The following is a 26,576-nucleotide window of genomic DNA, read 5'->3' as shown; positions in this document are numbered from 1 at the left end:
TGGTGCACCCACAGCGTACTTTTCCAATCGGTTTAAGACTGGTACTGCGGCCATATGGCACCAGCGATTAGGACATCCTCAATCATCTGCAATTTCTATTTTATTTAATAAGAACCTAATTGATGTAAAAGGTTCCTTGTATTCTAAATCTTTATGTGATAGTTGCTAGTTAGGGAAGTTGAGTAAATTTCCATTTTCTTTGTCCACAAATAATAGTTTCTCAGTGTTTGAAAAAATTTATTGTGATTTATGGGGACCAGCCCCTGTTCTGTCTTTTGCAAAATTTAAATATTATGCTTGTTTGGTTGATGATTATTCTAAATATTCATGGCTAATACCCCTGAGGAAAAAATCTGAGTTTTTTGCTGCATATAAAGCTTTTGAACAATATGTGCTCCGCCAATTTGGTAAGCACATCAAAATTTTCCACTCCGATGGTGGAGGTGAGTTTTTAAACACTGCTTTATCTTCGCATTTTCTTGCATAGGGAATTACACATCAAGTGTCTTGTCCTTATACACATGAGCAAACCGGTATTGTTGAACGACGACACCGTGTCATCCGTGAATTAGGCTTAACTATGATGTACCATAGTCATGTGCCGTTGTCAATGTGGGTTGAGGCTTTTCAAACTGCAGTTTTTTTAATAAATAGGTCGCCCACTTCTGTGTTAGGATATGACACACCATATTATAAATTGCATGGGTCTCATTTTGACTATAGCTCTTTGCGAGTTTTTGGATCTAAGTGTTTTCCGTATATATGGGACACAAGAAATCATAAGTTCGACCCTAAATCGTGCTTATGTGTCTTTATAGGATATAGTGAAAAACACAAAGGGTACAATTGTTACAATCCTAAAACTAAGAAGATAATAATATCTAGGCACGTGAGTTTTGATGAAACAAGTTTTCCTTACAAGTCTGCATCCTCTAATAAACTGTTTGCTGTCCAGCTTATAGATTCATGGTTACCCCCATCTAAGAATAACAATTTTTTTATAAGTTCTGTTACTGGTGCAGGTGTTTCTACATTACCAGAAAATATTACAGCAGAGCATGAGAGTATGGTTCTGAGAAGTGCCTCTAGTACATCCACAAAACAGTAGGATGTTATCCTCGTACCTGAACTGCCACATGAACCTGTTCAAGCCACAATAACAGATTCTGTACCTGCTATTCCACCAGCAAATAACGCTCCACAACAGGATGATTTTTACGCAGACTTGTTGCCGCAACTACCCATGACGACAGATCAAGAACCTGCAACATCTTCAACTTCTATTCCATCAAATTCAGCAGCATATACTGATGCCAATACACCAACAGATGCAGCCTCTCTTACTGATCAAATTGCGAACTCCGAATCACCATCTTCAACTCCCAATTTCAGTGACTCCTCACCAGTACTTTCAGCTGCCGTTGATTCGGCGATCAGTCCCTCAGCAGTTCATACTGACCAAGGACTATTGACCTTAGCTGTTGGAACCTCCAATCAGAATTTATCTACTTCAGCTATCACATCTCCCGCAGAGAATTCAAACGATCAGAATCCGATTGCGGCACCACACCCTCAACATTCGATGATCACCAGGTCACAATCAGGTATTGTAAAACCAAACCCCCGTTATGCTTTGCATGTGTCAATATCTTCTGATGTTCCACCCGAACCCAAGACTGTTAAAAGTGCTCTTGCACAAATAGGTTGGAACCAGGCAATGTTTGAAGAATATCAAGCTTTACAATCTACTCACACATGGAAATTAGTTCCAAGACCAGCAAATGTAAATATAATAGGATGTAAATGGGTGTACAAAGCTAAACTCAACTCTGATGGGAAATTAGATCGATTAAAAGCTAGGTTAGTGGCCAAGGGGTTCCACCAAAAAGATGGTGTTGACCACACCGAAACTTTTTCCCCTGTAATAAAACCAGGAACCATTAGATTAGTTATATCTGTTGCTTTAGTAAAACAATGGCCAATAAGGCAATTGGATGTAAAAAATGCTTTTCTCCATGGTTTTATTACTGAAGACATTTATATGGAGCAGCCACCCGGAATGAAAGATCCCACTTACCCCAATCATGTTTGCAAACTCCAGCGTGCTTTATATGGTTTGAAACAGGCTCCAAGAACATGGTTTAATCGGTTGAGTACTTTCTTACTAGATTATGGTTTTTTTTGTAGTTTAGCTGATCCTTCCTTGTTTGTCATGCATACATCGACAGGTATCTTGGTTCTACTAATCTATGTGGATGATATGTTGTTAACAGGGTCTTCTATGGCTCTAGTTCAGAATTTCTTGCAGGTTTTGAGTTCGGAGTTTTCCATGAAAGATCTAGGTCCGCTGCATCACTTTTTAGGGATCCAAGTGCAGACAACGGATTCTGGTTTACATTTAAATCAGACGCGATATGCTCACTCTATCTTGGAACGAGCTCAAATGGTGGATTGCCAGCCAATGCCAACTCCTCTTGTACAACGAATGGATGTTACTTCTGATACAACACCACTTGGTGATCCCACACACTTTCGTGGCCTTGTAGGCTCGTTACAATATTTAACACTTACTCGTCCCGATTTATCATATAGTGTCAACTATGTTTCACAATTCATGCATAATCCAACAATGTCTCACTTGAAATATGTTCGTCGTATTTTACGATATTTAAAAGGAACAATACATTATGGTCTTTCATTTACGGCAGATACATCACTTGCTCTTAGTGCTTTTTCAGATGCAGATTGGGCGGGTTGTCCAACCACACGGCGGTCCACTACCGGCTATTGTACGTTTCTCGGCGCTAATATCATCTCCTGGTGTGCAAAGAAACAACGCACTGTTGCTCGCTCTAGCACCGAGGCAGAGTATCGTTCCATGGCTCACACAGCAGCAGAGCTCACTTGGCTTGGTTATCTCTTAGATGACTTGCGAGTTTATCCTACCAAGCCGCCAATTTTATATAGCGATAATCTAAGTGCGTTACACTTGACAGTCAATCCCGTTTTACACACATGAAGTAAACATATTGCCCTTGATTATCACTATGTCAGAGAACGCGTTGCTCAAGGAGTTCTGATCACGAGATACATTCCCTCAGCATATCAAGTTGCTGATATATTTACCAAGTCAATGACAAAAACTCGCCTAGCACAATTTCGACGCAAACTTTGTCTCCATGGACACAGTTTGAGGGGGGCCTGTTTTAAGTAAGTTTTAAGTAGATCTATGGGTTAGAATGCATGTTTAGGTTATGGTTATGTTTTTGGGTATAAATGTATGTTCATGAGCAATGTGGATGCTTGATGTGTTGTAGATGGGGTTTATGTTGTTTTGAGGTCCCTAGAAACATGTATGCTTGTGTTTGTGTGTTGTAGAATAGGTTTGATGCATGTTTGGAAGGTTTGGAGGCGAAATGTGCAAAAGGAGCCAAGTTTCTGCCCTTTGGCAGAAACTAGGTTCGGCAGCCGAAGGACTTTCGGCCGCCGAACATGGCTGGGGAGGCAGCCTTTCGGTTGCCGAAGCTTGCCCCCGAAAGGAGACTTTCGTCTCTGTCTGGCAGTTTCGGCCGCCGAAAGTGCCGCCGAACATGCATGAGTTTCGTCTCTGTCTGGGAGTTTCGGCCGCCGAAGGTGCCGCTGAACTTGCCTGACTTTCGGCTCTGGAGGGAATTTAGGCCGCCGAAAGTGCCCTGTCCAGGCCTCCTTTGCATGTTTTTCTATGGTTGTTCCATGATGTTTTAGGGGGTTTTTGGGGAGTAGTTTATAGTTATGTTCAGGTATGTTTGGTCCCTCATTTGAGTCCACCTGTGTAGGTTCGGACCCGAGGAACCGAGGACCCCAGCAGTGAGTCCAGCTGCTTCGGTGTTGTCAGAGTCAGCCAGAAGTGAGTGGAACTAAACTTAATCTTTTAAATTGAGAAATTAAATGTTTCATCATGTTTCATGCATCATGATTATGCAATAGGATGATTGCATTAGTTTTCACGAATATGCCGCATTGCATCAATTGTTGTTGATGTGGGTGAATATTGGATGACCCAATTAGTCCATGACAGGAAGACCAGGACCCCATTCTACGGCCTGGCACAGAGTAAGGAAAGACCAGGACCCCATTCTACGGTCTGGCACGGTTATGGGACTCGAAGACCAGGAGCCTAGAGGAGGCCCTGGGAAAATGGTAAGTAATGTATGTTATGACAGGAAGACCAGGACCCCATGCTACGGCCTGGCACAGAGTTAGCTTGGACTAATTGGTGACAAGTTCACCCAACCCTTATGTGAATTGTCTGTGTTATGATGCATTTCATAGAGCATAGTGTTGGAGTATTGGAGTGATAAGGGTTAATTTTGTAAATATTGTACAATTGAATGAGTCTTGTGATTAGGATTCTTAGGGTGATTCGTTCACTTACTGGTGATATTTTTTCCATTATTCTCTCATATTTAATAGGCAACTTTAGTTATCAATTCTCTTATTTAAATCATGTGTGTACTGTGAAGTGAAAAAATAACGAAGATTATATTCTTAAAAAACATCTCTTTTTCACTTTATTATCTCTAGGAACATATATTTATGGAATGGAAAGGAATTAGTACCACGTTACATTGTCTCTTCATCGAAGGATTTTCTCTCTTCTTAGGTTAGTGCACAAAATGTACATCATGGTTCCTGTTCTGCACACTCCTCTTCTATTGTTTGATGATTATAATCTATTCTAAGGAGATTAAAATGTAATGTGGATACCAATGTTTTCAGCCAGTGGTCAGATTAGTTATGGAGCTGTCTTTTGTGGTTCCATAGGTTCTTTTTATTACATATGTGTAATGCTATAGATAGTGATATTTCAAGCATGGCTGAAGCTCTTGCTTTTCCGAATTCTCTTATCTAGCTTGCTAGTTCTAATTATATGTTTCATAGTTCTACTCACTGGGCTTTTAGCTCACCCCTCTCCCTTTACCCCTAGGCTTGCAGGTACAGTATAGCGCAGGAGTCCGGATAGAGTAAAGAAGTCATGTTTATGTAATAGCTAGCAATGGACATGATCAAATTGTAATGTAATGTCTTAATCAGTATAGATATGTAATGAGATGATGTTTATGGATGTTAGAGGTGTGCTTGACCATAGATTGTTGTTATCCCTTTTATCACATGATCTTAGAGACTTTTATGATATTTATGTAAACCAACTCAACATATGTTATGTCACCCATTGGGAGCACTGATGAGATCCCACAGAGGGATCAATGTTATGTATAGTGCATGCACAGGTTGAGCTTGGTGTATGAATGGAAAGAAAAGTTTTAATTTTTATGTATGTTGTTGATCATGTATGGGATTATACAGGTTACAGGTTAGATGTCAGGCTTGCTACGGGTCCCGGCGGCCTTAAGTCGATCTGGATCCTAGCGCCGGTAGCGGTCCGATTTTCGGGTCGTTACAGATACCAATAATTAAGAATTAGAGAAATAAGACAAATGTCATAATTGAATTGATAAGTTCACCTTAATTCGTAATGCAATTGGAAGAATGCAATCTCACACTCTCATAATAATGAAGGCACAAAAATAGTGTGAATACTTTGGAATTTTGATTAAAGAAATTCTGCATAATATAAAGGACAGCTTAAGTTTATATAGAGAAAACTAAATCTAATCCTAAGAGAATAAACTAAACCCTATAGTGTCCAAATAAGGCTTGGTCAAATATAAGCCCATAGCAAGAGGGCGACATAATAAAGCCTAAACTAGACCTAAAATACTAAACTAGCTAGTTAAACAAGTCTAAGCACAAATAAGCTAACCTATAAAGTATGATGCATTAATCAAATAGCTCATACTCCTAACACAATATCTAATCTAAATAAAGCAAAAAAGGATAGATTATGGGTAGTAACAAATAAGCCTACAAATGCCAAATTAGAAAGGATCTCATAACACATCAAGACATATGCTGAGTATAAGTTTACATATGCTTAATACAATGAAGGCAAGCCCACATTAGTAAGGCCGAAGCATCTTTAAGCAGCAAGAACTTAAACTCACACCTCAATAATGAGAGTAGCTTAGGTGTGTCTTCAAGCTCTACATAGCAATTGATGAAAGCAAGTTCATTAAGCTCTTGTGTAACTTGTTCTTGAATGAATAAGGATATGGCTGCCTAAAACTTCTTTGCACGGCTTCTTGTGGTAGGTCCACTAGAGAGCACTAGTGGATCTCTCATGCTCCCTTAAACTCCATGAATGAGTGATGGTTGATCCGTATTGTCATGAGAGGAGCATTAGTCCATGAGAAGTTGTGCCATAAGAAACATATAAACATAATTACATGCAAATGTTCTTGTTTTTATGTTATGTTTTGAAAGAATTTAGGTCGGGCCAGGTCAGGTCAACTATGTGAGTCAACCTGGATCCATTTAGTGTTTAAAAAAAAAAAAGAAAAAAGAGAAAAGTTTATGTTATTAGTATTTAATGTACAAGAGAAAAGGGTGTCATTTTTCTTCTTAAATAAGAAGAAAAACATATTGAAAAATATAAAAAACAAGGCTGAAGATTTTACATTTTTTTTCTCTCTACATTTCCTCTAATAAGATAATAAGTTTTGACAACAAGAAGAAGGAGAAAAGAAGCATAAGTGCATCATCTTCCTCTAGACATCAAACTCTCTTTACTTGAAGAAATTAATTTATGCAATTCTATAGTATATTTAGACTGTTATAATATGATTTTAATTCGTGTATGAACATGCGCAAGGGAGCTACTTCTTGATGGACCAATCTTGGAAGGTTTTGACTTTCGACTATGGCTTCTGTTAGAAGGATATCTGTATGCTTGATATCGGCAGTCTCAAGACTACACTGATGCATCAAGTTATTCACGCTCCTTTCGACCTCTTTCGACCGAACTCTAGTGCATCTCCTCTCTCAGGTTGCTGTAGTCGATGGTCATTCTCGTGTTTAGGCTGATGGCGTCTTTCCCTTGCATATATGTTCTATGGTGTTTTGCTTTTTCCGGTTGCTAATGTGGTGGTTTCTTTGCTACTTGATTTTACTCTATGATTGCTTTGATCTTGGTGATGGCAATGTGCAATCGATCGATGGCACATACGATGTGGAATAGTATATCAATCCTTGTCTTTTTCTATGTTTGGTTTGGTTTGGTTTATTTATTTATTTATTTGCATGTGATGGGATTAGGTTAGTCTGAATAGTTTGGTTTGCTGAATTTAGTTTTTTCTGTTGTACTTTTCTTTGAACTTTTAAAGTTTTATTTTTTATTTGGGCTAGTGATATATTTTTCTAGTCCTCTCTTTGTATATAGATTTAAGGGCCTTAAAGAAATGTAATACATTTCCAATTAGCATAAAAAAGTAAGTACGGATACGACCATGCAATGCATAGCATGGGCGTTTGGTAGTCGAGAGTAGGCCTGGCCAAGATCAGTTTCGATTCGATTAGACTTGTAATTGGTATAATTTTTACAGTTCAAAAGCAATTTCAAATTTTTATGGTTTTGGTTTAGTTTTTATTTAATTTTAAAGCGTTATGATTATATTTTTTTATAATTCTAGTTCTAATTAAGTCCAAATTTTAAACAATCGATTTCAATTTTAAAAAATTGAAAGTTAGATAAAATTAAAAAAAAAAACTAAAGAAATAAATATTAAATATTATTAAATTAATAATTAAATAATAAATATAATTGTATCAAAGGTTCTCATTTGTATAATATAAAAAAATAAAATAATATTATATTTAAATAAAATAATATCTTTTGCAAGTAAAAAAATTAATTTAATTATTTAATAATTAATTTATCTATTTATTAATTTTAAGTGGCACAATTTTATTAAATGGTTTATTTAAAAAATTTAAAATTAAACTGAAGATAAATTTGACTGGGATTCAAAATCGACATATTGCTATATGATTTCAATTCTAGCTCAGAAGATGAGATTGTAACAAGCATGAAGTTATTATTTGATTTAAAAATGGGAGATTTACAATTTAGTTTCTGGGTATTGCTATTATTAACAAGTCAGTCCCTGTATTTTTAGAAATATATTAAAACATTCATATATTTTATTTCCGTCAACGAAATAGTGCTTCTGTCCTATTTTCCATTAAAATTAGATAAAGGAGAAGAAGCAGAAGAAGAAGCAGAAGAATAAGCAGAAGAAGCAGAAGAATAAGAAGCAGAAGCAGAAGAAAGAAGAATTGATGAAGAAGAAAAGGAAGGAGGAGGAGGAAAAAAATAATGGGAGTAATTTAGTCTTTTACTCTATTTTTAACGGCAAAAATAGATGTAATGACTATTTCGTTGACGGAGAGAAAATATAAGGACGTTTTAATAGATTTTTAAAAATACAGGGACTGACTTGTTAATAATGATAATACACCGAGACTAAATTATAAATCTCCCTTAAAAAATTGAAATTGAATAATTGATCCAATTTGTCATTGTGGTCAGATTCGATTTAAAAATTGAAACTGAATGATTGATCCGGTCCTTATTCAATTCGTCATCTGAATGAGATTGTGGCAAGTAGGATTGTGCACGATTTTTAAAGTTTCAAACTATATCAAAAAAAAAAAAAAAAAAAAATCAATGTTGCCGGAATTGAATCATAACAACCGAATTTATTTAATTATTGAATTCTAATTTTGGTTTCTTGTCCAGAAAAGTATTGAAGAATCGATTTTATATATATATAATTTTAAATTATTTTAGTGATATTATATAATTTTAATAATATATTATTTTATGTAGTTTTAATATAATTTTATAATTTATATTATTAAAATTATAAAATTCTATTTAATAAATTTAAATTTTATAAATTATTAAATAATATATAATAAAAAAATTATAAATAAGTAAAACTATAAACAAAATAATGATTTGAGAGTTAGCTCAAACTTAATAAAAAGTTTAATTTATTGTATGCATATGCACTTTTTATAATTATTTTTATATTTAATGTAATTTAATTATTTTTATAAACTAAATTATTTATATAATTTAAATATTACTCTCTTTATTTTAACTATTAAATAATTACTAAAAATATTATAAAATAATTATTTAATTCAATTAATAATTAAAAATTTCTGACATTATGATTTAAATAATTAACTACTTTACATAGTTTTTAATTAATTATATAAGTGAATCTTATATTAGTAATATAATATACTTTTATATATTAATTACATATATATTTTTATATTAAAAATATATAATTAATAATTATGTATAAAATAAAGAATATATTATAATTATTATTATTTCAATATTAATTATTTATTATTTTAAAATCAATGTAAGAATATTATAATTTTATTTATAAAATTTAAATTTAAAATTAAAATTAAATCAAAACTATATTAAAAAGCAATTTCTAAAAATTAAAGAACTTAAATTTTAATTTCAATTTTAATTTTTAATAAGAAGCGTACCAAAATCAATCATAAATCTAGTGTCGAGAGGCCTCAAGTTAAAAATTTTCAGTTTAGTTTTTTTTTTTTTTTTAATTTTTTTAGCGAAAACTACAGATTATTATCTAATCACTGTAATTTTAAAATTGACTTAATTATAAAAAAAAAATTTCAAATTTTACCGAGCTTGACAATTAGTAATTGATGACCGTTGAATTTCTCCATTCCGGTCTGAGTCCAGATCCACGGTATCAGCCCATTATTTGGAGGCCTTTAAGCCTCCCGCATGAGTTAAGTCCAGTCCACTGAGTTTTAGGACCGATCTCCATATAGTTTCCCCCATCAGGCCAGTCCGGCTCTTTCGGCCCAACATATAGGTTTTCTTTGGACTCAACTTTTATCTTGTCTTCCGGCCCAGCCCGGAACCAGGAAGGAAACCAACCCATCTGTCCGATGGGTCCATCCGCATGCGCATTCAGGGAGGCCGTTACGCATGGGGTAGGGATCTGATTTCCTTGTACGTTCATATCAACATGGCAGGGACAGGTGGACCAATGGTAGACAGTCTGTTATACGTCACTAGCAGACAAAGAAAACAGATAAAAGGAAAAATACCCCACCTCTAGGTCTAAGTTTTTCTCCAAACTTACAGAACTTCTATAAAACTCTATTTTTCTGAATTTCAAATCATCAGTAATGATGGAAAACTAAGAGTTGAAAGTTCAATTTCAATCGAATATTGCACATTGATATTAACAAATTAAATTACAGAGAAATATATTTTAACACTATATTAATATATATCTTTATCATATTTAACTAACTTATTCAATTCATTTTTAAATTTCAATTAATATCTGCAATTACAGATTTAGTCTGATAGCAAATACTAAATGTATCTGACTAAATTTGAGAGATGTCATATTCTACTCATCTAATCTTCAATTCTTATTTTAAAAAAAAGAAAATTTCAATTAATATCACTTAATTTCTACTACACAACGATGCATCGATAATAAACATGTATGAATTAAAATATAGGTTTAAATTTACTTTTTAGAAAAATAAATATTAAAAAAATTATTATTTAATTTTTATATATAAAAAAATTTATTAATTATTTAATCTATCAATTTTAAAAAATATATTAAATAATTTTATAATTTTAACTGTTAAATTACTAATTAATTTTTTATATTGAGTATATTTTAAATTTTTTATAATATTTAATTGTTAAAATTAATTAATAAATTTTTTAAAATTTTAAAAATATTTTAATATATTTTTAAAAATGAAAAATTAATTAGTAAATTTTTTTATATTATAAAAATAAAATAAATTATTATTATTACATTCAGAATATTGAAACATAAATATTATCATTTTATTTTTTATTTGCCCTATTAAATATATAAAATGATATTGTTTTAAGTAAAATCAACTTATGTTTTTAATTTTAATTAAATAAAAAATCATAATTTTAGTTTATTGATTTTAATTTAATTTTAATTGTAATTGTAATTAAATCTTTCTCCAAAAAAAATTGTAATTAAATCAGATTTATCTAAATTTGACATTATTTATGATCCATTCGATTTTCTATGAGATGGACCCACCTGAAATCGAGTCGAACGATGAGAGAACGTCGTTTTATCCGAGTGATATGTTATTGAAGAATTATAATTTAATTTTTATAATATAAAAAAATTTATTAATTAGTCTTTTAATTTTAAAAGTATATTAAATATTTTTAAAATTTTAAAAAAATATACTATTAATATTATATATTTATTTTTTTGGAAAAATTATTTTTTAGTCCATGAGATTTAACGTAATTAACACTTTTATCTCTCTATTTTGGTGATCCAACACTTAAGTCCCTCACTTTCTCTTCCGTCCAAATTCATAGTCCTTCCATCCAAAATAGCCGTTTGGGACACGTGAATTAACAAAATTAACCCTCTTCTTCTTCTTCTTCTTCTTCTTCTTCTTCTTCTTCTTCTTCTTCTTCTTCTTCTTCTTCTTCTGGAATTTCACATTGAAAGAAGGGTATTTTTGAAAAAAATTATCATATCTCACCTTTGACTCTTTGACCAAACGGTTTAAATGGACGGAAAGACTACGAATTTGGACGGAAGAGAAAGTGAGGAACTTAAGTGTTGGATCGCCAAAATAGAGGGACATAAGTGTTAATTACGTTAAACCTCAGGGATTAAAAAGTAATTTTCCCTATTTTTTTTATTAGTTGGAGATGAATGGGACGTGATGATAATTTTCACGTGCTTCTTGCTGTTAATTTATTCTCCTCTTACCATCAAAACTAGGAAGAAGTGATGTTGAATGGTGGGGTGAGTCATTAGAGAGAGGTTTTTCCATTGTTGGGATGATTATTTAATGGAAACTAAGGATTCCTAAATCTTTTTCTTCTTGGCCATTGTTCATAATATGATTTGTTGATGATTGACACCTGGCTAAGCTCGGAGCAGGAGGCATAATCAACTGTTTCATATAATTTAATATAATCTTGAAATTAGGGTTTCTTAATTCCAAGAACTTTTTACACCTTCTACTAAACATGGAATCTAATTGGTTACCTTCACATGGGCTTTACCCAATAGCAACTTGCATCAGCAGACCTCCTCCACCAAACTTAATCATTATTGGACTCTTCTTCTACCATTTAACTTTTCTAAATTATTCTTTGCTTTTCATAATTTTTATCTTTTCTTTTTCTTATTATTTTTTTATATTATAATAACATATAAATTTATTATTATAATTCTATTTTATTTTTATGAAGTATCTCAAATTTTATTTTAAGTTGTGTTTATTTTACAGAAAATAATTTTTTATAATTTTTAGTATTTAAAATATTTAAAAAATTTAATTAATAAAAAATATTTTTTTAATTAAAAAAAATAAAATATTTTTTTAAAAAATTTTCATTAAAAAAAGTAATTTTTCGAACTTTAATATTTTTATTAAAGTTTATATATATATATATATATAATTCTTCCATATCCAACGTCTGAAGCACCTGTCTCTACTATTTAAAAAATTTTTGAATTAGAAAGATATAAACATGAGATTTCTTTTACTAATGATTTTATGTGTCTTATAATGTTGGTATGTTGTTCGGTCCATGGTCCAGCATTTTTCTTAAGTTTATTATATAATGGTTTTATCATTCTATTTACATTAGAATAAAAATTTATGACATAATTTAAACATTTCAAAAATCTTTATAACTGAGTTTTATTGATTATTTTATCTGAAAATTTATCTCCAAATGCCATTATTCTTTCAATAGGTTGGATTTTATCTTATTCTATATAGTGTCCTAAAAATCTAATTTTAGTCTAAAATAAATTCATTTTAGTCTTACTTAGGACTAATCCATTCTTTTTTATTATCATACAGAATGTCCTTAAATATTTAAAATGTTCTTCTATTGTCTAGCTAAAAACCAATACATCATCTAAACTATACCGAATTTTGAATAAAAATTAAATATATCATTCATAATTTTCTGAAATTCTGAAAGAGCATTCTTTAATTTAAAAGGGCATCACATTTCATTCATACTGTACAAAAGATATATATATATATATATATATATATATATATAATAAATTTTATATTTTAAATTAAAATTAAACTATAAAAAATAATTTATCTTGTTAAAAAATAATTTTCATAAAAAAATTTCATAAATAATATTTTCTATAAAAATATTTTTTAAATACAAATTATTTTTTTAAAATAAATAGAGTTTTAGTATTTAATAAAATTTAATATTTTTAAAATAAATATAATTTAAAAAATTAAGAAAAAATAATTTTTTAATATATATAAAAAAAATAAAATAGATAAAAGTTATGAAATAGAAAAAGCATAATTTTTTATTTATGAAAAATTTATAAAATAAATTTGTAGCGTGTACAATTAATTTTTTATTGTTAATTATAATAAAGTGAAATTTATTATTATTATTAATTTAGTTTATATGTAAAACATTTAAATTGATTTATAAAATGAATCCCTCGACATGGTTTACAGCATTAAATGTACGGATTGTATGCTATTGGCTGAGATTTGATACAAAGCGTGCCAAGAATCGCCTCGATTGGCGGATCCCATTTTAGTCCTCCGCATGTGTGTCTGTCAACTCGCTGAATACTTTATCCTTGGTTGATTAATCAATACAATTTAATTTTTGAAAAACAAAAATAAAATTTATTTAATTAATTTTAAGCATATTAGCTAAAAAGACGAGTTTTTATGTTTATAGTTTAAATTTTTAATTTTAAATAAAAAATTTTAATTTTTAAATTTATTACTATTATAATAATTTTTTAAATTAATTTTTATCATATTTAAATTAATGTGATCTATTTTGTGTCATTATTTTTATTATATAAATAATTTAATTAATTTAAATTAAATTTTAGTTAAAATTTTAAATTTATAATTATTTAAAATTTTGAATTAAAAGTTTTATTTAAATATAAAAAAATAAGTATTTCAAATATATAATTTAAAAATTTTTAAATTTCATAAGCAAATCAAGGCAAGGGAATCACTATAGACAACAGAGGAAAAGTAGGGGAAAAAAAAACTTTTTTTCCTTAAAGTTTTAAATTAATTTTGTTAAAAAAGAGAGAAAAAAAAAACCACTTAATTAATTGGAAAAGGGGAAAGAAAATACCAGAAAGGAAACGTGGTTGCAATGTGTTTTTCCATATTTGGAAACTTTGATAAAGAGAAAATTTTCAGATTCGGAAACTTTAATAAAAAGCAAAAATTCTCAAATTCAAAGGCAATATGTCTGACACAAATTCAGTCTGTCTACCAAATTACTCAGAATACATACATTGGAAATTCAACGTCATCTCGTATCACTAATACTAACAATCGCTTCTCTCCATTTAAGAATTCTCCATGCCAAAAAAATTTTTAGAGAAAATTAATATTTAATTTATATGATATAAAAAAACACATTCATTAATATTTTAATTATGAAAAATATATTAAAATATTTTTAATTAGAGAATTAATTTATAGTTTTATAAATTAAAAATTAATTAAAAATTTTTTTTATCAATTTTCTTATTTAAATAGTAAAAAATTAATTTTTATTTAAAAATAAAATTATATATAATTTTATAATATTTTTTTAATAACACATTCCTAAGGTTCTTTTTTTTATTATTTTATTTTTCTAGTTCGAACATGAACAAACTAACTGGTAATTCTGGTTTGATCTGACTCAAAGTTGAGAAAATGCATAAATTGAGTCCAGTTCTATGTTACCAAGAGTTCGGTCCGATTCATTTTCAAGAATCGTCAACCGGGCCGACCTTTTCAACCCTCACATACTTGACTGTAGCAAAGTACTAAATCATTTTATATATGCAATAGTTGAATACCAAAGTGATATTCCAATTATAAGCAGTTTCCCTTTCAAATCAAAAACAGCTTGTTTTGCTTACAAAGGTCTTTGGTAGCATCCAACCCACTTTCTGATTACAACTTAAAAGACTTCCTTTGGTTTAAAGCTGTAAGCTTTTCTTCAAATCTTCTTCTATGTCTTAAGCTAGCAATCTGAGGTTATTGATATAGCTTTCTTGATTACTTTGTTGCAGAAACCCTAGAATTAATATAGAGCTGAACAGATGGGAAGAGGGAAGATTGTGATTCGAAGAATTGATAATTCTACAAGCAGGCAAGTGACTTTTTCAAAGAGAAGAAAGGGATTGATTAAAAAGGCAAAAGAACTAGCAATTCTTTGTGATGCAGATGTTGGACTTGTCATCTTTTCTAGCTCTGCCAAGCTCTATGAATTTGCAAGCTCCAGGTTTCTTTTTTCTTTTTTTCTTTTTGCTTGCTTCTTAATTTTTAGTTTAAAACTATAAATGATTTTTATAGTAATATGTTCTTTTCTGCTGTAGCCCCATTTAAGAACAAATTGTCAAGTTCTGTGACCTTAATATATTCCTATACCTTAGAAATATTCACTTACCTGTGACTTGGCTATGCCTTTCGATCAACCTCTGAAACCTACCATGTACAATTAGATCATATAGGATTTGCGTACAGTAGTTGAGAAAACTTTGCATGAGTTTAAAAATTATCACATCCGTTAGGCTTGTGTGTGTGTGTGTGTGTGTGTGTGAAGATCTTGTTAATAAGGATCACGAACAGCCCAAGTACAGAAAGAACTAGATGTTTGCATTTTCAATATCATGATCATGAAGCAGACTAATGACCTAAAATGCAGTAGATGAATATGGAAAGCTATTGGAAATGCTGGGTCACTGCCTCTAACTGATAAGACCCAACTTTGATGAGAGTAATACGAAGGATCCTATTATTGAGATCGGTCCTTATTCTTTATGGGTTCTCTCTAGAAATGATTCCTATGCAATTTGTCATTATGGGTTGGGCTAATTAAGCATGGCAAACTATGATCTATGCAGTATCTGGAGTAAAGAGTTTTGATTTTCTTGTAGTTATTATGAGTTGTTCATAGTTACCGAAAATCTGGCAATGGAAGGTGGAGTGTAGGGAATTATGGAGTAAAACTGAGACTGGTAAATGTAGAAAAATAGAAGGAGGTTCAGGATGAGATTAGATGGATGTTATATGAAGAAATTTCTGGCGTCCACGAGATTGAAGAGAAAAGATTTTGCGTATAAAGCAAATTGTCTGGCCAACTACAACATTTCTACTTTCAATTTTAGGAAATTTCACTCCTAGATTTTGAATCATAAACAGAACTTAGGGTTTGGATTTGCAGATTTGGTGTCTGGTTTATGCAGTTCTCCACTTAGGTAATGTCCAAAGTTTGAATCCTTGACTAGTTTATACTACAAATGCAGCAGCTGTTTGATTCATTTGCTGAAAAAGCAAAAGGGACACCCCTTGAGACTAAGAAAGATTCATATAAGTTACATTTGCAAAAGTTATCCATAGTCTAGGATGAGATTTCATCCAAGTTCTTCTTCTCTCATGATTCAGTCAATTCTACGTATGGAGATGAAGTTCACTGTCTGTTACTACAGATGTTGATGTTATGTTTGGACACAAGGATAGTTTTGTCATTGCATGATGGAACCCTACTTTCCATTTTGAGAAAGATGTGCATTATAATCATAGTATTTTCCTTTTCTAGAAAAGTAGACATTTATTCATTATTAAATGTATTCCTTAATTGAATTTTACAGGTTAGGTAATCCACCAAAGTTAACACCATGATCTAGTTGGCATTTATATTTCCTAGTCTATTTGTTTAAGGAACTACATCATTATACCCATGTTGTCTAATATATTACAGTTTGAAAAAATAATATATATTTATTCCCCACTTACCAAATTGCATTTTTTTATATATAAGGTAATAAAGTTAGATACAACTTACACAAATTCATATGGAAAGATTAAAAAATGTAATAATGTAGTAGCCAGTTTGACTCCTTTTCAAATAAATAGATAAATAGGTTTTTTTTAAAAAAAAAAAAATAGATAACTGAGGGTTGAGAAGAATGGCTTAGCCATTTTTTTTACCTTTAAATGGGATTTAAGAATTTCATTCTTACGAATAAATAATTGCTTATTAAGGTAGGAGTGTCTGAAACTCTTATAAGAGGAATCCCAAATGATCAAGAGTGTGATTCAACATACATTCACACTTAGAACTGTATTGGAGTGTGATATATTTACGGGAGGCCTAATATTGGTGGAAAATTTTAATATTATGTTAAATTTGGATCAGATTTATCTTACCCAAAAGATAACTTAAAAGAGATGAGCGTCAAAATCCCTTATAAGGGGCACATTATCTTATCTCAAACCGATATAGGATTCAACACACCCTCATTGGAGCGAGTGTCAAAAACTCTTATAAGGGGCACATTAATATCTTATCTCAAACCGATATAGGATTCAACACACCCTCTCACATTTAGAACTACATTGGAGCGTGACACATTTATGGGAGGCATACTATGTTAAATTTGGATCGGACTTGACTCATCCGAAAAGCTAACTAAGAGAAAGGAGTGCCAAAAACTCTTATAAAGATCACGTTACCATATCCCAAACCGATGTAAAATTCAACACATTACACTTTCTGACACCAATTATTACCAAAAATATGTATAAATTAGAGAATGTTCTCTGTAATCTTTCTAATTATGCATCACTTATTCATACGAGTAAGCAGCTGTTTGATTCAAGTTGCTTTGCTGAAAAGGCAGAAGGGACATCTCTTGAGACAAAGAAAGCTTCATGCTTTATGAATCAAGTTGTAACATTCACGTTTATAATTAACAAAAATGGGAGCTTCAAAGGTTTAAACTGCCAATCTCAAAGATCAGAAAGAAGTTTTGGTGTCACATTAGGCAACTACTGACTTCAAAATATTAAGTGTCTGTAATATAATTCCTTATGCCTCTATGCATGCATGTGGCAACCATAAAAGCTACCTTAATAATGTCTTCTTATCAATGGAGTTAACTAGTTATTCATAATCTAGCATGAGCTTTCACCTAAGTTTTCCCGCTCTAGAAAGGGCGATGAAATACCCTTTATTCTCTTGTTACTATAAACATGGATCTAAAATAATCATATCGTAAATTATTGTTTATATATTTAAAGTGCAACAGTTTAAAATTTATTATCTGTCTTAACAATTATAGTATAAGATATTTTTCACAACTTATAAAAAATATGACTAAAATTATAATTTTATTAAATGTAAATTAAATTATTTTTTAAAATTATTATTATATAGTGAAAAATTGAATTTTTTTTATAACAATTTTAAAGTGTTATCAAACTATTATTTAGATATTATTAAAATAATAATTTGCTTTTTCCAATTTTAGAAAGGTGTTCATTCTATAAATATTCATAGTATTTCCTTTTTAGGTATGTAGACATTAATTCAGTATTAAACTGCATCTTGAAATAAGCATATTCTTAGTTGTATTCTGTTGAAGTTAGGTAATCAACCAAAATCAATCCATCATCAAGTTGGCATTTATTTAGTCCATTTATTCAGGGAAGTATCATTAAAACCCATAATGTTGTCTAATATTTTCACATATGCTTCCACTTTCTAAAATTTAACAATTTTAAATAAATAAACTAATACTTAAAATCTTTTGGCAATCTTATTGTGGATACATTGTACCCTTTTGATTCAAAGATTAAACAATGTAATAACATACTATAATTAATTTGATTCCTTTAAGATAAATAAATAAGTTGTCTCATCATGCTTCACATGGCTGTGTTTGTTGAATTCTACATCGATTTAGGGTATATACAGAATATATATATATATATATTCTGATTAATTTGAGGTGAATTAAATTTGATTCAAATTTAACATGATGTTATAGTTTTTTACTGATATTAAATCTTTTGTAAATATTTCACACTTCATCGAAGTTTTGGACGTGAACACAAATGTTAAGCCTCCTATAAATATTTCACGTCCCAACATAATTATCAACGTAAGCACAGTGTGTTGAATCTCATATCGGTTTAGGATAGGAGTAATGTACTCTTATAAGGGTTTTAAATATTTTTCTCTATTTAACTAGTTTTTGGAGTGAGTTAGGTCTCACCTAAATTTAACAGTGTTTAGCCTTAATTGTATTAGTGGCTAATGGATAAAAATTTCAATCCAATAATAAATTGGATGGAAGTTTTTATAATAAAAGAATTTAAATAAATTTTTATATAATTATTAAAAAAATTAATTAAATTAAATTTTTATGAAACTTTTTATTCCGTTCATTTAATGGTTAAAGTTCAGCTTGCTCATTATTTGGAAGATATACATGATGCTTCTCTTAAGAAATTACTTCATGTAGTTGGAAATTATAGGTAAGAATTTTAAAAATAATTTTATAATTTTGAAACATGAATTTTCATAGTAATTGAAGAGTGAATAATATCTAAATTCACATTATCTTAAATTTTAATTAATAAATGAGAATTATCAAAATTTAAACTCTAAAGATTTTGATATGAGAGTGCTGATATAATGTCAATCAATCATTAACCTTAAGGTTATAGATGAAAATTTTAAAAATAGTTTCATATAACATAATCAATACTAAAATAAATAATTATTGCCAATAATATATAAAAATATGTAGCAATAATATTTATTTTTGTCAATAATTATTTTTTAACACTAGTCAATTAAAACCACAATTTTATAGTAATAATATAAATTATTGTCTATTATTATCACAAATTTATAGCAGCTAAATTTTATATTTTTAATAGTAAAAATTTTTTTTAAGAATTTTTGTATAAAAATATTTAAAAGTAAATTAAATTGAATTTTTATAAAATTTTTAATTATAACGTGTGTATATATATATAAAACAATTAAATTAGGTTAAATAAATTTAATTAATAATAAATTTTACGTAGATCACACTACAAACTCAACTCTTAATTTGAGAGATTTTTGTTCTTTTGAGTTTTTGGTTTGTGAAATTTTCAAAGTATAATATTTTTCAGAACTTGGTAACGTAGCCTTAGGAAAATTTTGGTTTGTTTTAGAAGAGGAATTTTTCTTTGGAGAGTTATGTATGGGATTGCCAATACTCACATTGGCCTTTCTGAAGACATGGCCAAACATGGCTTCCTTCTTCCTTGCCCTTCCTTCCACCATGGTTGCATTTGCAGTGAGTTTCTTCTTCAATTGTTACTAGCTTGCTTTTTATATATATACAAATAATTGTTATTACGATCGAGGCTCACTATATATTTATAGTTTTAATAAATTTTAAATTCAAGGTATTCCATTCGTTTAATAATTTTTTTTATTATCTTAAAATTATTTTTTTAATATATGTAAAAAATATAATGAACAAAAATTATAAGATAGAGAATAATAACTTTAAAAATAAATAATTTTAATTAAATAATTTATTCACGAACCAATCATAAACATAATAAATAAATGAAATTATGAATTTTAATGAGTCAAATTGATAAAGGACTATTTAGATTCTGTGCTTCTAGAACTACTCGATTAGATGGCACCGGGTGCATTTCTCCATCATAAACATAATAAATAAATAAAATTATAAATTTTAATGAGTCAAATTGATAAAGGACTATTTAGACTCTGTCAGGAGTTTTAACCAATATCGTTTGGTTAAGACGAAATAAGAGAAAAAATAAGTTAAAAAACTAAAAATATTATTGAAATTTCTCAAAAATTTAAAAGTTAATTTCTAATAGTCAATGGAGGTTATGTATAATATAAATAAAACCCTAATATGCAAAATTACGAAAATACTTAAAATATCAAAAAAAATAATTAAAATGCAAAATTAACCCCTAAACGATGGAATTTTCATATCGAATTTTGTGACAGGCCTATGACCCTCGTCACACTTTTGAAAGTCGTGCGTCTCGAAATTTCCTTTTCGAAAAGTTATCATGGGTTTCTATCGAACGTCAGACAGCAAAAATTAGATTCGATCCGAGTCTACTGTAAAGTTAAGACTAATTGTTTCATATTACTCTCAAATAATAAAAAAAATTTAAGTTCGACTAATTTATTAAATAAGTTTAGAATTAACTCGATTTTGCATTATTTATAAAATAATCAGATTAAATTAAATTATTATCGAGTTAAGTATTAAATAGTTTAGATAAAAAAAATTATATTGCATGGTTGTAATTTGGATGGCTTTGCTTGTATTAGACAAGTACTCCATTGTTTACTTCGGTTTGTTTGTCTTGGTTTTTTAGAACTCTTTAGGATTTGGTTGCCTTGGAGTGTGTTAGTATTACTCTTGGTTTTATTTCATTAGCTGTATCGAGGTTTTTTAATTTTTTTTTTATTTAGTAAGCAAACATTTAAATTGCATAATCTTTTAGATTAGGTATTAATGGCGTGACATGCTAAATTTTTTTTGATATTTAAATAAAATTTACTTTATTAAAAAAAATTTCAAATAATTTAAAGATAACTTGGTTATTTGCAACCCTAATTAGAGAGAAAACTAAAAGAATGAAAGAAAACCGAAAGAATCATATTGTTTAACTTGCATATAGAGTTTACAAGTATTTGAGTTCTTTAAACCAAAATTTTAAATCAAATAGTCTCTATTTGACATAAAATTTTTGTCTAAAATTTTTGTTAAGAGACTAAAATAACTAATAATTATTTTAAATGGTTATAAAAGGTGAAAATGTGCTCCTTTTAGAATTTCTTTTTTTTTTTGAATCGATTTTCTTCAGTTTTAAATAGTATTTTGGGTTTCCTATGCAAAATCTCAATATTTGGGTTTTTTTTTTTTTGCCAAACACTTCCTTTATTTTGAGGTTGTTTTAGTTTAAAAATAATTTATCCTTCTTCATTAAGCCACTTCATCCTTTTTTTTTTCTTTTTTTTTCTTCAATATCAAAATCTTTAATTTGCAAAAATTACATAGAACTATAGTATTTATATTAATGGCAGCTTAGCAGCTGTAGAAAACTTTATACACAAATATATATATATATATATATATATATATATATATATATATATTCATAATACTCTAAATTTTAACATTATTGTATGACATACTTGAATTATTTAAAAATAATTAAAATAACTTTATAATTTTAGTACAAAATAGCATAAACTATTATGCATGACATATATCTGCAAGTGCTAAATTACGACTCAAATTCATTATCAACAATTAATAACCTAAAAATAATAATATCAAATACAAAATATAAATTTAAAGGATTAAAATTTACCATATACCTCCTGCACTCAAATACTTTTCCTTTTAGATTTAAATAAATCTAAAAATATTTATACTAATTTATTGGGATTGCAATATCATTTTAATTATAATTTTAAATAATTTAGATATATCATGAAATATTATTAAAGTTCATAATAAAAAAAAAATTCAATTCAGATGTGCAAATATATAATATGCACCTCTTCATAGTTCACTTCAACTTTCTTTTCTTAAAAAAAAAGATTAACATATCACCAATTCCCTTAACTAGGTTATTTTTCTGAGTATAATAGATTTTATGTTTGTGCAAATTTGATTATATATGTACATATTTTTCAGCAGCATGATATCTATTATTGAAAGATACAACAAAACAAAAGAAGAAAATCAACAATTGCTGAATCCAACATCAGAAGTTAAGGTATAATCCTCTTTCCTTCTCTGCAAGTTTTTTTCACCATCACTATATTCCAGTATTGCATTGTATCCCCTAATACAGTGCAATTTGTTTTCACTGAGCTAGCTAAATAGGGGTTTAACATCATTTCAGTGCAGAAGATTTCGTCTTCACCAAGTAAAATAGCTGAATACATTTAAAAAGTGTAGAATGTTTAAGTGGATGTGCCAGAAGATGTTATTTGTGGAGTACAGAATTGATGTGTAAAATATCAACAATATGTTTCCTTCCAACTGAAATAATTCACTTGTGAGAACTTAATTCAATTAAATTCTTAAGCAATTGTGCATGATTTCCATCGCTTAATTCCTCTTTCCAAAAATGAAAAGTAATTTATGGTAAATTTTAATAAAACGATTACCATTATAAAAAACAAATTTAAAAGGTTAAATTATTATAATTTAACAGTAAATTTTAATAAAAGACTTTTATTAATTAAATGAAACTTTAGGAACTAATGATTTTACTAAATCTCAAAGATTATGTTATAAAATACTCTATAAAAAAATCAATTAAATTCAACTTTACAAAAAAATTAAATTGATGCAAATAATTAAAATACTAAATATAAGTCCAGTCAAAAGGTGTTATATCTACATTTGTTTATTAATTAAGCCCAGTCAGAATGTGGAAAAATCTCACTGTATTTGAGCTCACATTTTCTTGCATCTATAGTAGAAATGAGGATCTTAAGTTAGAAAACTTAAGGATCCCAAATGACTACAGTCATTTAAACACAACACATGCACAAAACTGTAAGTGTATAAGCTAGAAAGTGTTCAACTATTTATTAAGCCTCAAAAGATGCAGTATTGACTGGAACACCTAATGGGCATATGAATGAATAAGAGATATTCACAACTATCTTTGTAAGTCACACATAAATCATTAGGCACCACAAATAATCCTTCAGAGCAGATTCAGAATCCTTTTATATTTTAATATCAAATTCCCATCAATTGTTTTTGCAAACTCTGTGTAATTCTTTTGATTAGCAAGACCAAGTAATCAATTTAGCAGCTAGGCTTTGTTTGTTCAGCAAATTCAAATCATCTTTATTGTCATATTCAAGCTTCATTACAAGATATGGAAGCTAAACCCATATCTAGCATGGCATGTTTATACATCTTAAACATTAATTCATTAAAACACAGACTACAAAACCATATACACAATTTATTCATTATTTTCTCAAACTTCAAATTGGATATTTCACTTTATAGTTTTGGCAAAGGGAGGCAGCTGGCTTAAGGCAACAACTGAACAACTTGCAAGAAAGTCATAGGTATGATCCTTCTCTTTGAGATTTGTATTATATCACATTGTAAGGAGGCTATCAAGGTGAAAGGCAGGAGTTATGTTATCCAGCCTGAGACCAGGTAGTTAAAACTCAAAAGAAATAGAAAGGAGGAAAAAGTTGTAGTGGAAAGAAAGAAAAAAAAACACATATCTGAACCTTATTTTTCCTAAAACTCCTATTAAATAACTATATCATAGTTTCTAAAATATTCCTAAGCAAAAATCAGAAACCTATATTCAAGCACAAACACTTAATGGGGCAGCACACAGCAGTTGGCACATGTCTACAAAGTAAATGAAGTGTACTTGAATTGCATGAGATGATCACATCTTTTTAACCACAATATAATGTTTTACAAATATCAGATTTAAAAAAAAAACATGTTAAAGTTCATTGAATACACAACAGGCGATTGATGGGAGAACAACTTTATGGGTTGAGCATGAAGGACCTACACAATTTAGAGAATCAATTGGAAATGAGTTTGCGGGGCATTCGCATGAAAAAGGTCCAACCATTTGCTATTCATAACATATGCTGTATAATAATCTCATCGCTTCCCCTTTTAATATACATGCATTGTATTTCAATTTATGCAGGAACAAATCTTAACAGATGAAATAAAAGATCTTGGTCAAAAGGTCCTTTGAGAACTCCTGTGTCCTTTCATCAGAAGTTTTAGTTATGAACCATTTCAGTTGTAATGCCAATTTTCCAGTGTTTTTCTCACAGGGAAACCTTATCCATCAGGAAAATGTGGAACTGTGTAAGAAGATGAACCTCATACGTCAGGAAAACATAGAGTTGTACAAGAAGGTAATGTGGTTTAATTGTCTTAATACACTTCATGCATCCCTAAGAAACTAATCAACTACCATTAAATTCTTAAAAACTAATTCAAACATGGGCTCATTCTTTCAGGTTTATGGCACAAGAGATGAGAATGTAACAGCTGGAACTGGAAACTCCTCCTTTCCACATTGTTTCAACAATTATGGAAGTTCCCACCTCCCCACCCATCTACAACTAAGCCAGCCTGAGCAGTCAAACTTTGAGACACCACCCACAGCAACAAAGTAAAGGTAAGAAGAAGACCTTTATCCTTTTCAGCACCATGAGTCCATACATTTCAATATTGACAAAAAAACTTTTCCTCTCTTTTTTCTGTATGAAAATGCAGAAGATTACACTATAATGAAGCATCAAAAAGATTGAGGCAAATGTTGATCCTCCTTGGGTAAAATACTCCAAGAATATAAGAATATGATGGTCAGAGTCGGTAGATCTAGATAAAACCAATCAACATAATAAATCCTGACTTTGTTTATACTGTCTATATCCATCCATATTCACAAGTGAAGCCCAAGATCTATGTAAAATTGCATACTAAGGAAAATAAAATAAAACATTATGTGCTTATAATTATCGATGTATAAATATATTCTTTTTTCCTCTTTCTTTTTTGTGATAAACAAATGAAAACAAAAATATATTCTTTTTTCTCTCTCTCTTTTTTGTGATAAACAAAGAGATATGAGTGTCACTTTTCTTCTTGTGTATGGAAAGAAATCAAATATTGAATCATTGATAGGCACTAAGCACAGAATTAATAGCAGTTCCAAGAGAAATCACATACAACAACAAACCATGCATAAAAAAAAAATTGAAAAAAAAAATTGCAATGATACCCCTCTAGTATCGCAAGAGAAACGAAATAAATAAATGACTTGCAGCAATAAACGTACACCTAAAGCATGTAGGAATGTTAAGTAAACATGATCAGGGAATCCCTGCAATCCCAGAGCTTTTTATGAAGCACCATGCATTAAGACAGCCTCAAGCTCATTTAAGAATGACTGCAATGGCCGTACAGCTAAAATATTGTTCTATAGAGAGAGAAGATGTGTTATATTTTCAATCAAGCAGCTTTCTCGTGCAGCTTGATCATGCTGCAAGAAATTTGAGACAGTAACTAAATTCAATGTCCTATATCAAATATTCCAAAAAGTACAAACTTGGAAAATTTTAACAGTAAAATGTCCACAACAACATTCAAGAGTGTCAGAAACAAATTTAGAGCACTTTGCACAAACGCCTGCATTAGCTTAGTTTCCTGACACAATGTCCAAGCTATTTTCCTTTCCTTCTTTCGATTTTTCTTTACATAGGAGTTTTCAGGTCAAAGCTAAGTAAAAACTGTCAACAAAACTCCATTTCACAATTCTGGTTAGCTAAAGGCTATACATTTAGTTGAAAACAAGAGATTTTGATAGGTCCTTGCACTATTTATATTAGAAAGGAAAAAAGAAATCCTCTGAGAGGAATAAAGTTATAATTACACAAAATCATCTACATACTTCTCTCATATTGAGCAAAAGCTCTGACTTCTCACAAATGCAAATAGTTTATTAACCCCTTGTCCCCTGTCCATCTTAAGAACCAGATCCAAACTATTCAAGGACAACGGAAACTAGTGTGCACTGACGCCAATGTTCTATAATGTCTTCTCCTGAATTACCTTGCTATCTACAAACTACTGCTTAAGAATTTTTTTTCTTTTCTTTTCTTTTTTTTTTTTTTTTTTTTTTTTTTGCAAACATTA

At 29.6% G+C, this 26,576-nt stretch overlaps 1 protein-coding gene across 3 annotated transcripts; it reads left to right on the top strand.

Moving 5' to 3' along the window:
- Nucleotides 1-14,882: 14,882 nt before the first annotated feature.
- LOC110629499 (MADS-box transcription factor 23) lies at nt 14,883-25,426 on the top strand. Of its 3 annotated transcripts, XM_021776497.2 has the most exons (9): nt 14,883-14,995; nt 15,081-15,292; nt 22,557-22,638; nt 23,898-23,959; nt 24,383-24,482; nt 24,574-24,615; nt 24,707-24,790; nt 24,896-25,056; nt 25,155-25,426. In XM_021776497.2, the coding sequence occupies exons 2-8, from the start codon at nt 15,111-15,113 to the stop codon at nt 25,052-25,054; spliced, it is 711 nt and encodes a 236-aa protein (XP_021632189.1). In that variant the 5' UTR covers nt 14,883-14,995; nt 15,081-15,110; the 3' UTR covers nt 25,055-25,056; nt 25,155-25,426. The 3 variants fall into 3 exon arrangements, with proteins under 3 accessions (XP_021632189.1, XP_021632191.1, XP_021632190.1); XM_021776499.2 differs by lacking the exon at nt 14,883-14,995 and having other exon boundaries at nt 15,018-15,292; nt 22,560-22,638; XM_021776498.1 differs by lacking the exon at nt 14,883-14,995 and having other exon boundaries at nt 15,018-15,292.
- Nucleotides 25,427-26,576: the final 1,150 nt, after the last annotated feature.

Source organism: Manihot esculenta, chromosome 13, assembly GCF_001659605.2.
Source record: "Manihot esculenta cultivar AM560-2 chromosome 13, M.esculenta_v8, whole genome shotgun sequence".
In the NCBI taxonomy this organism is placed as follows: domain Eukaryota; kingdom Viridiplantae; phylum Streptophyta; class Magnoliopsida; order Malpighiales; family Euphorbiaceae; genus Manihot; species Manihot esculenta.
Note: the sequence above shows the minus strand (reverse complement) of the source record. Positions and strands in the feature narration are given on the sequence as shown.

Excerpts from the sequence above, each read along its gene's own strand:
- LOC110629499 (XM_021776497.2), top strand. The coding sequence starts at position 15,111 with ATGGGAAGAGGGAAGATTGTGATTCGAAGAATTGATAATTCTACAAGC. Across the intron at positions 15,293-22,556 it reads TATGAATTTGCAAGCTCCAG|CAGCATGATATCTATTATTG; the intron begins GTTTCTTTTTTC and ends CATATTTTTCAG. Across the intron at positions 23,960-24,382 it reads AACTTGCAAGAAAGTCATAG|GCGATTGATGGGAGAACAAC; the intron begins GTATGATCCTTC and ends AATACACAACAG.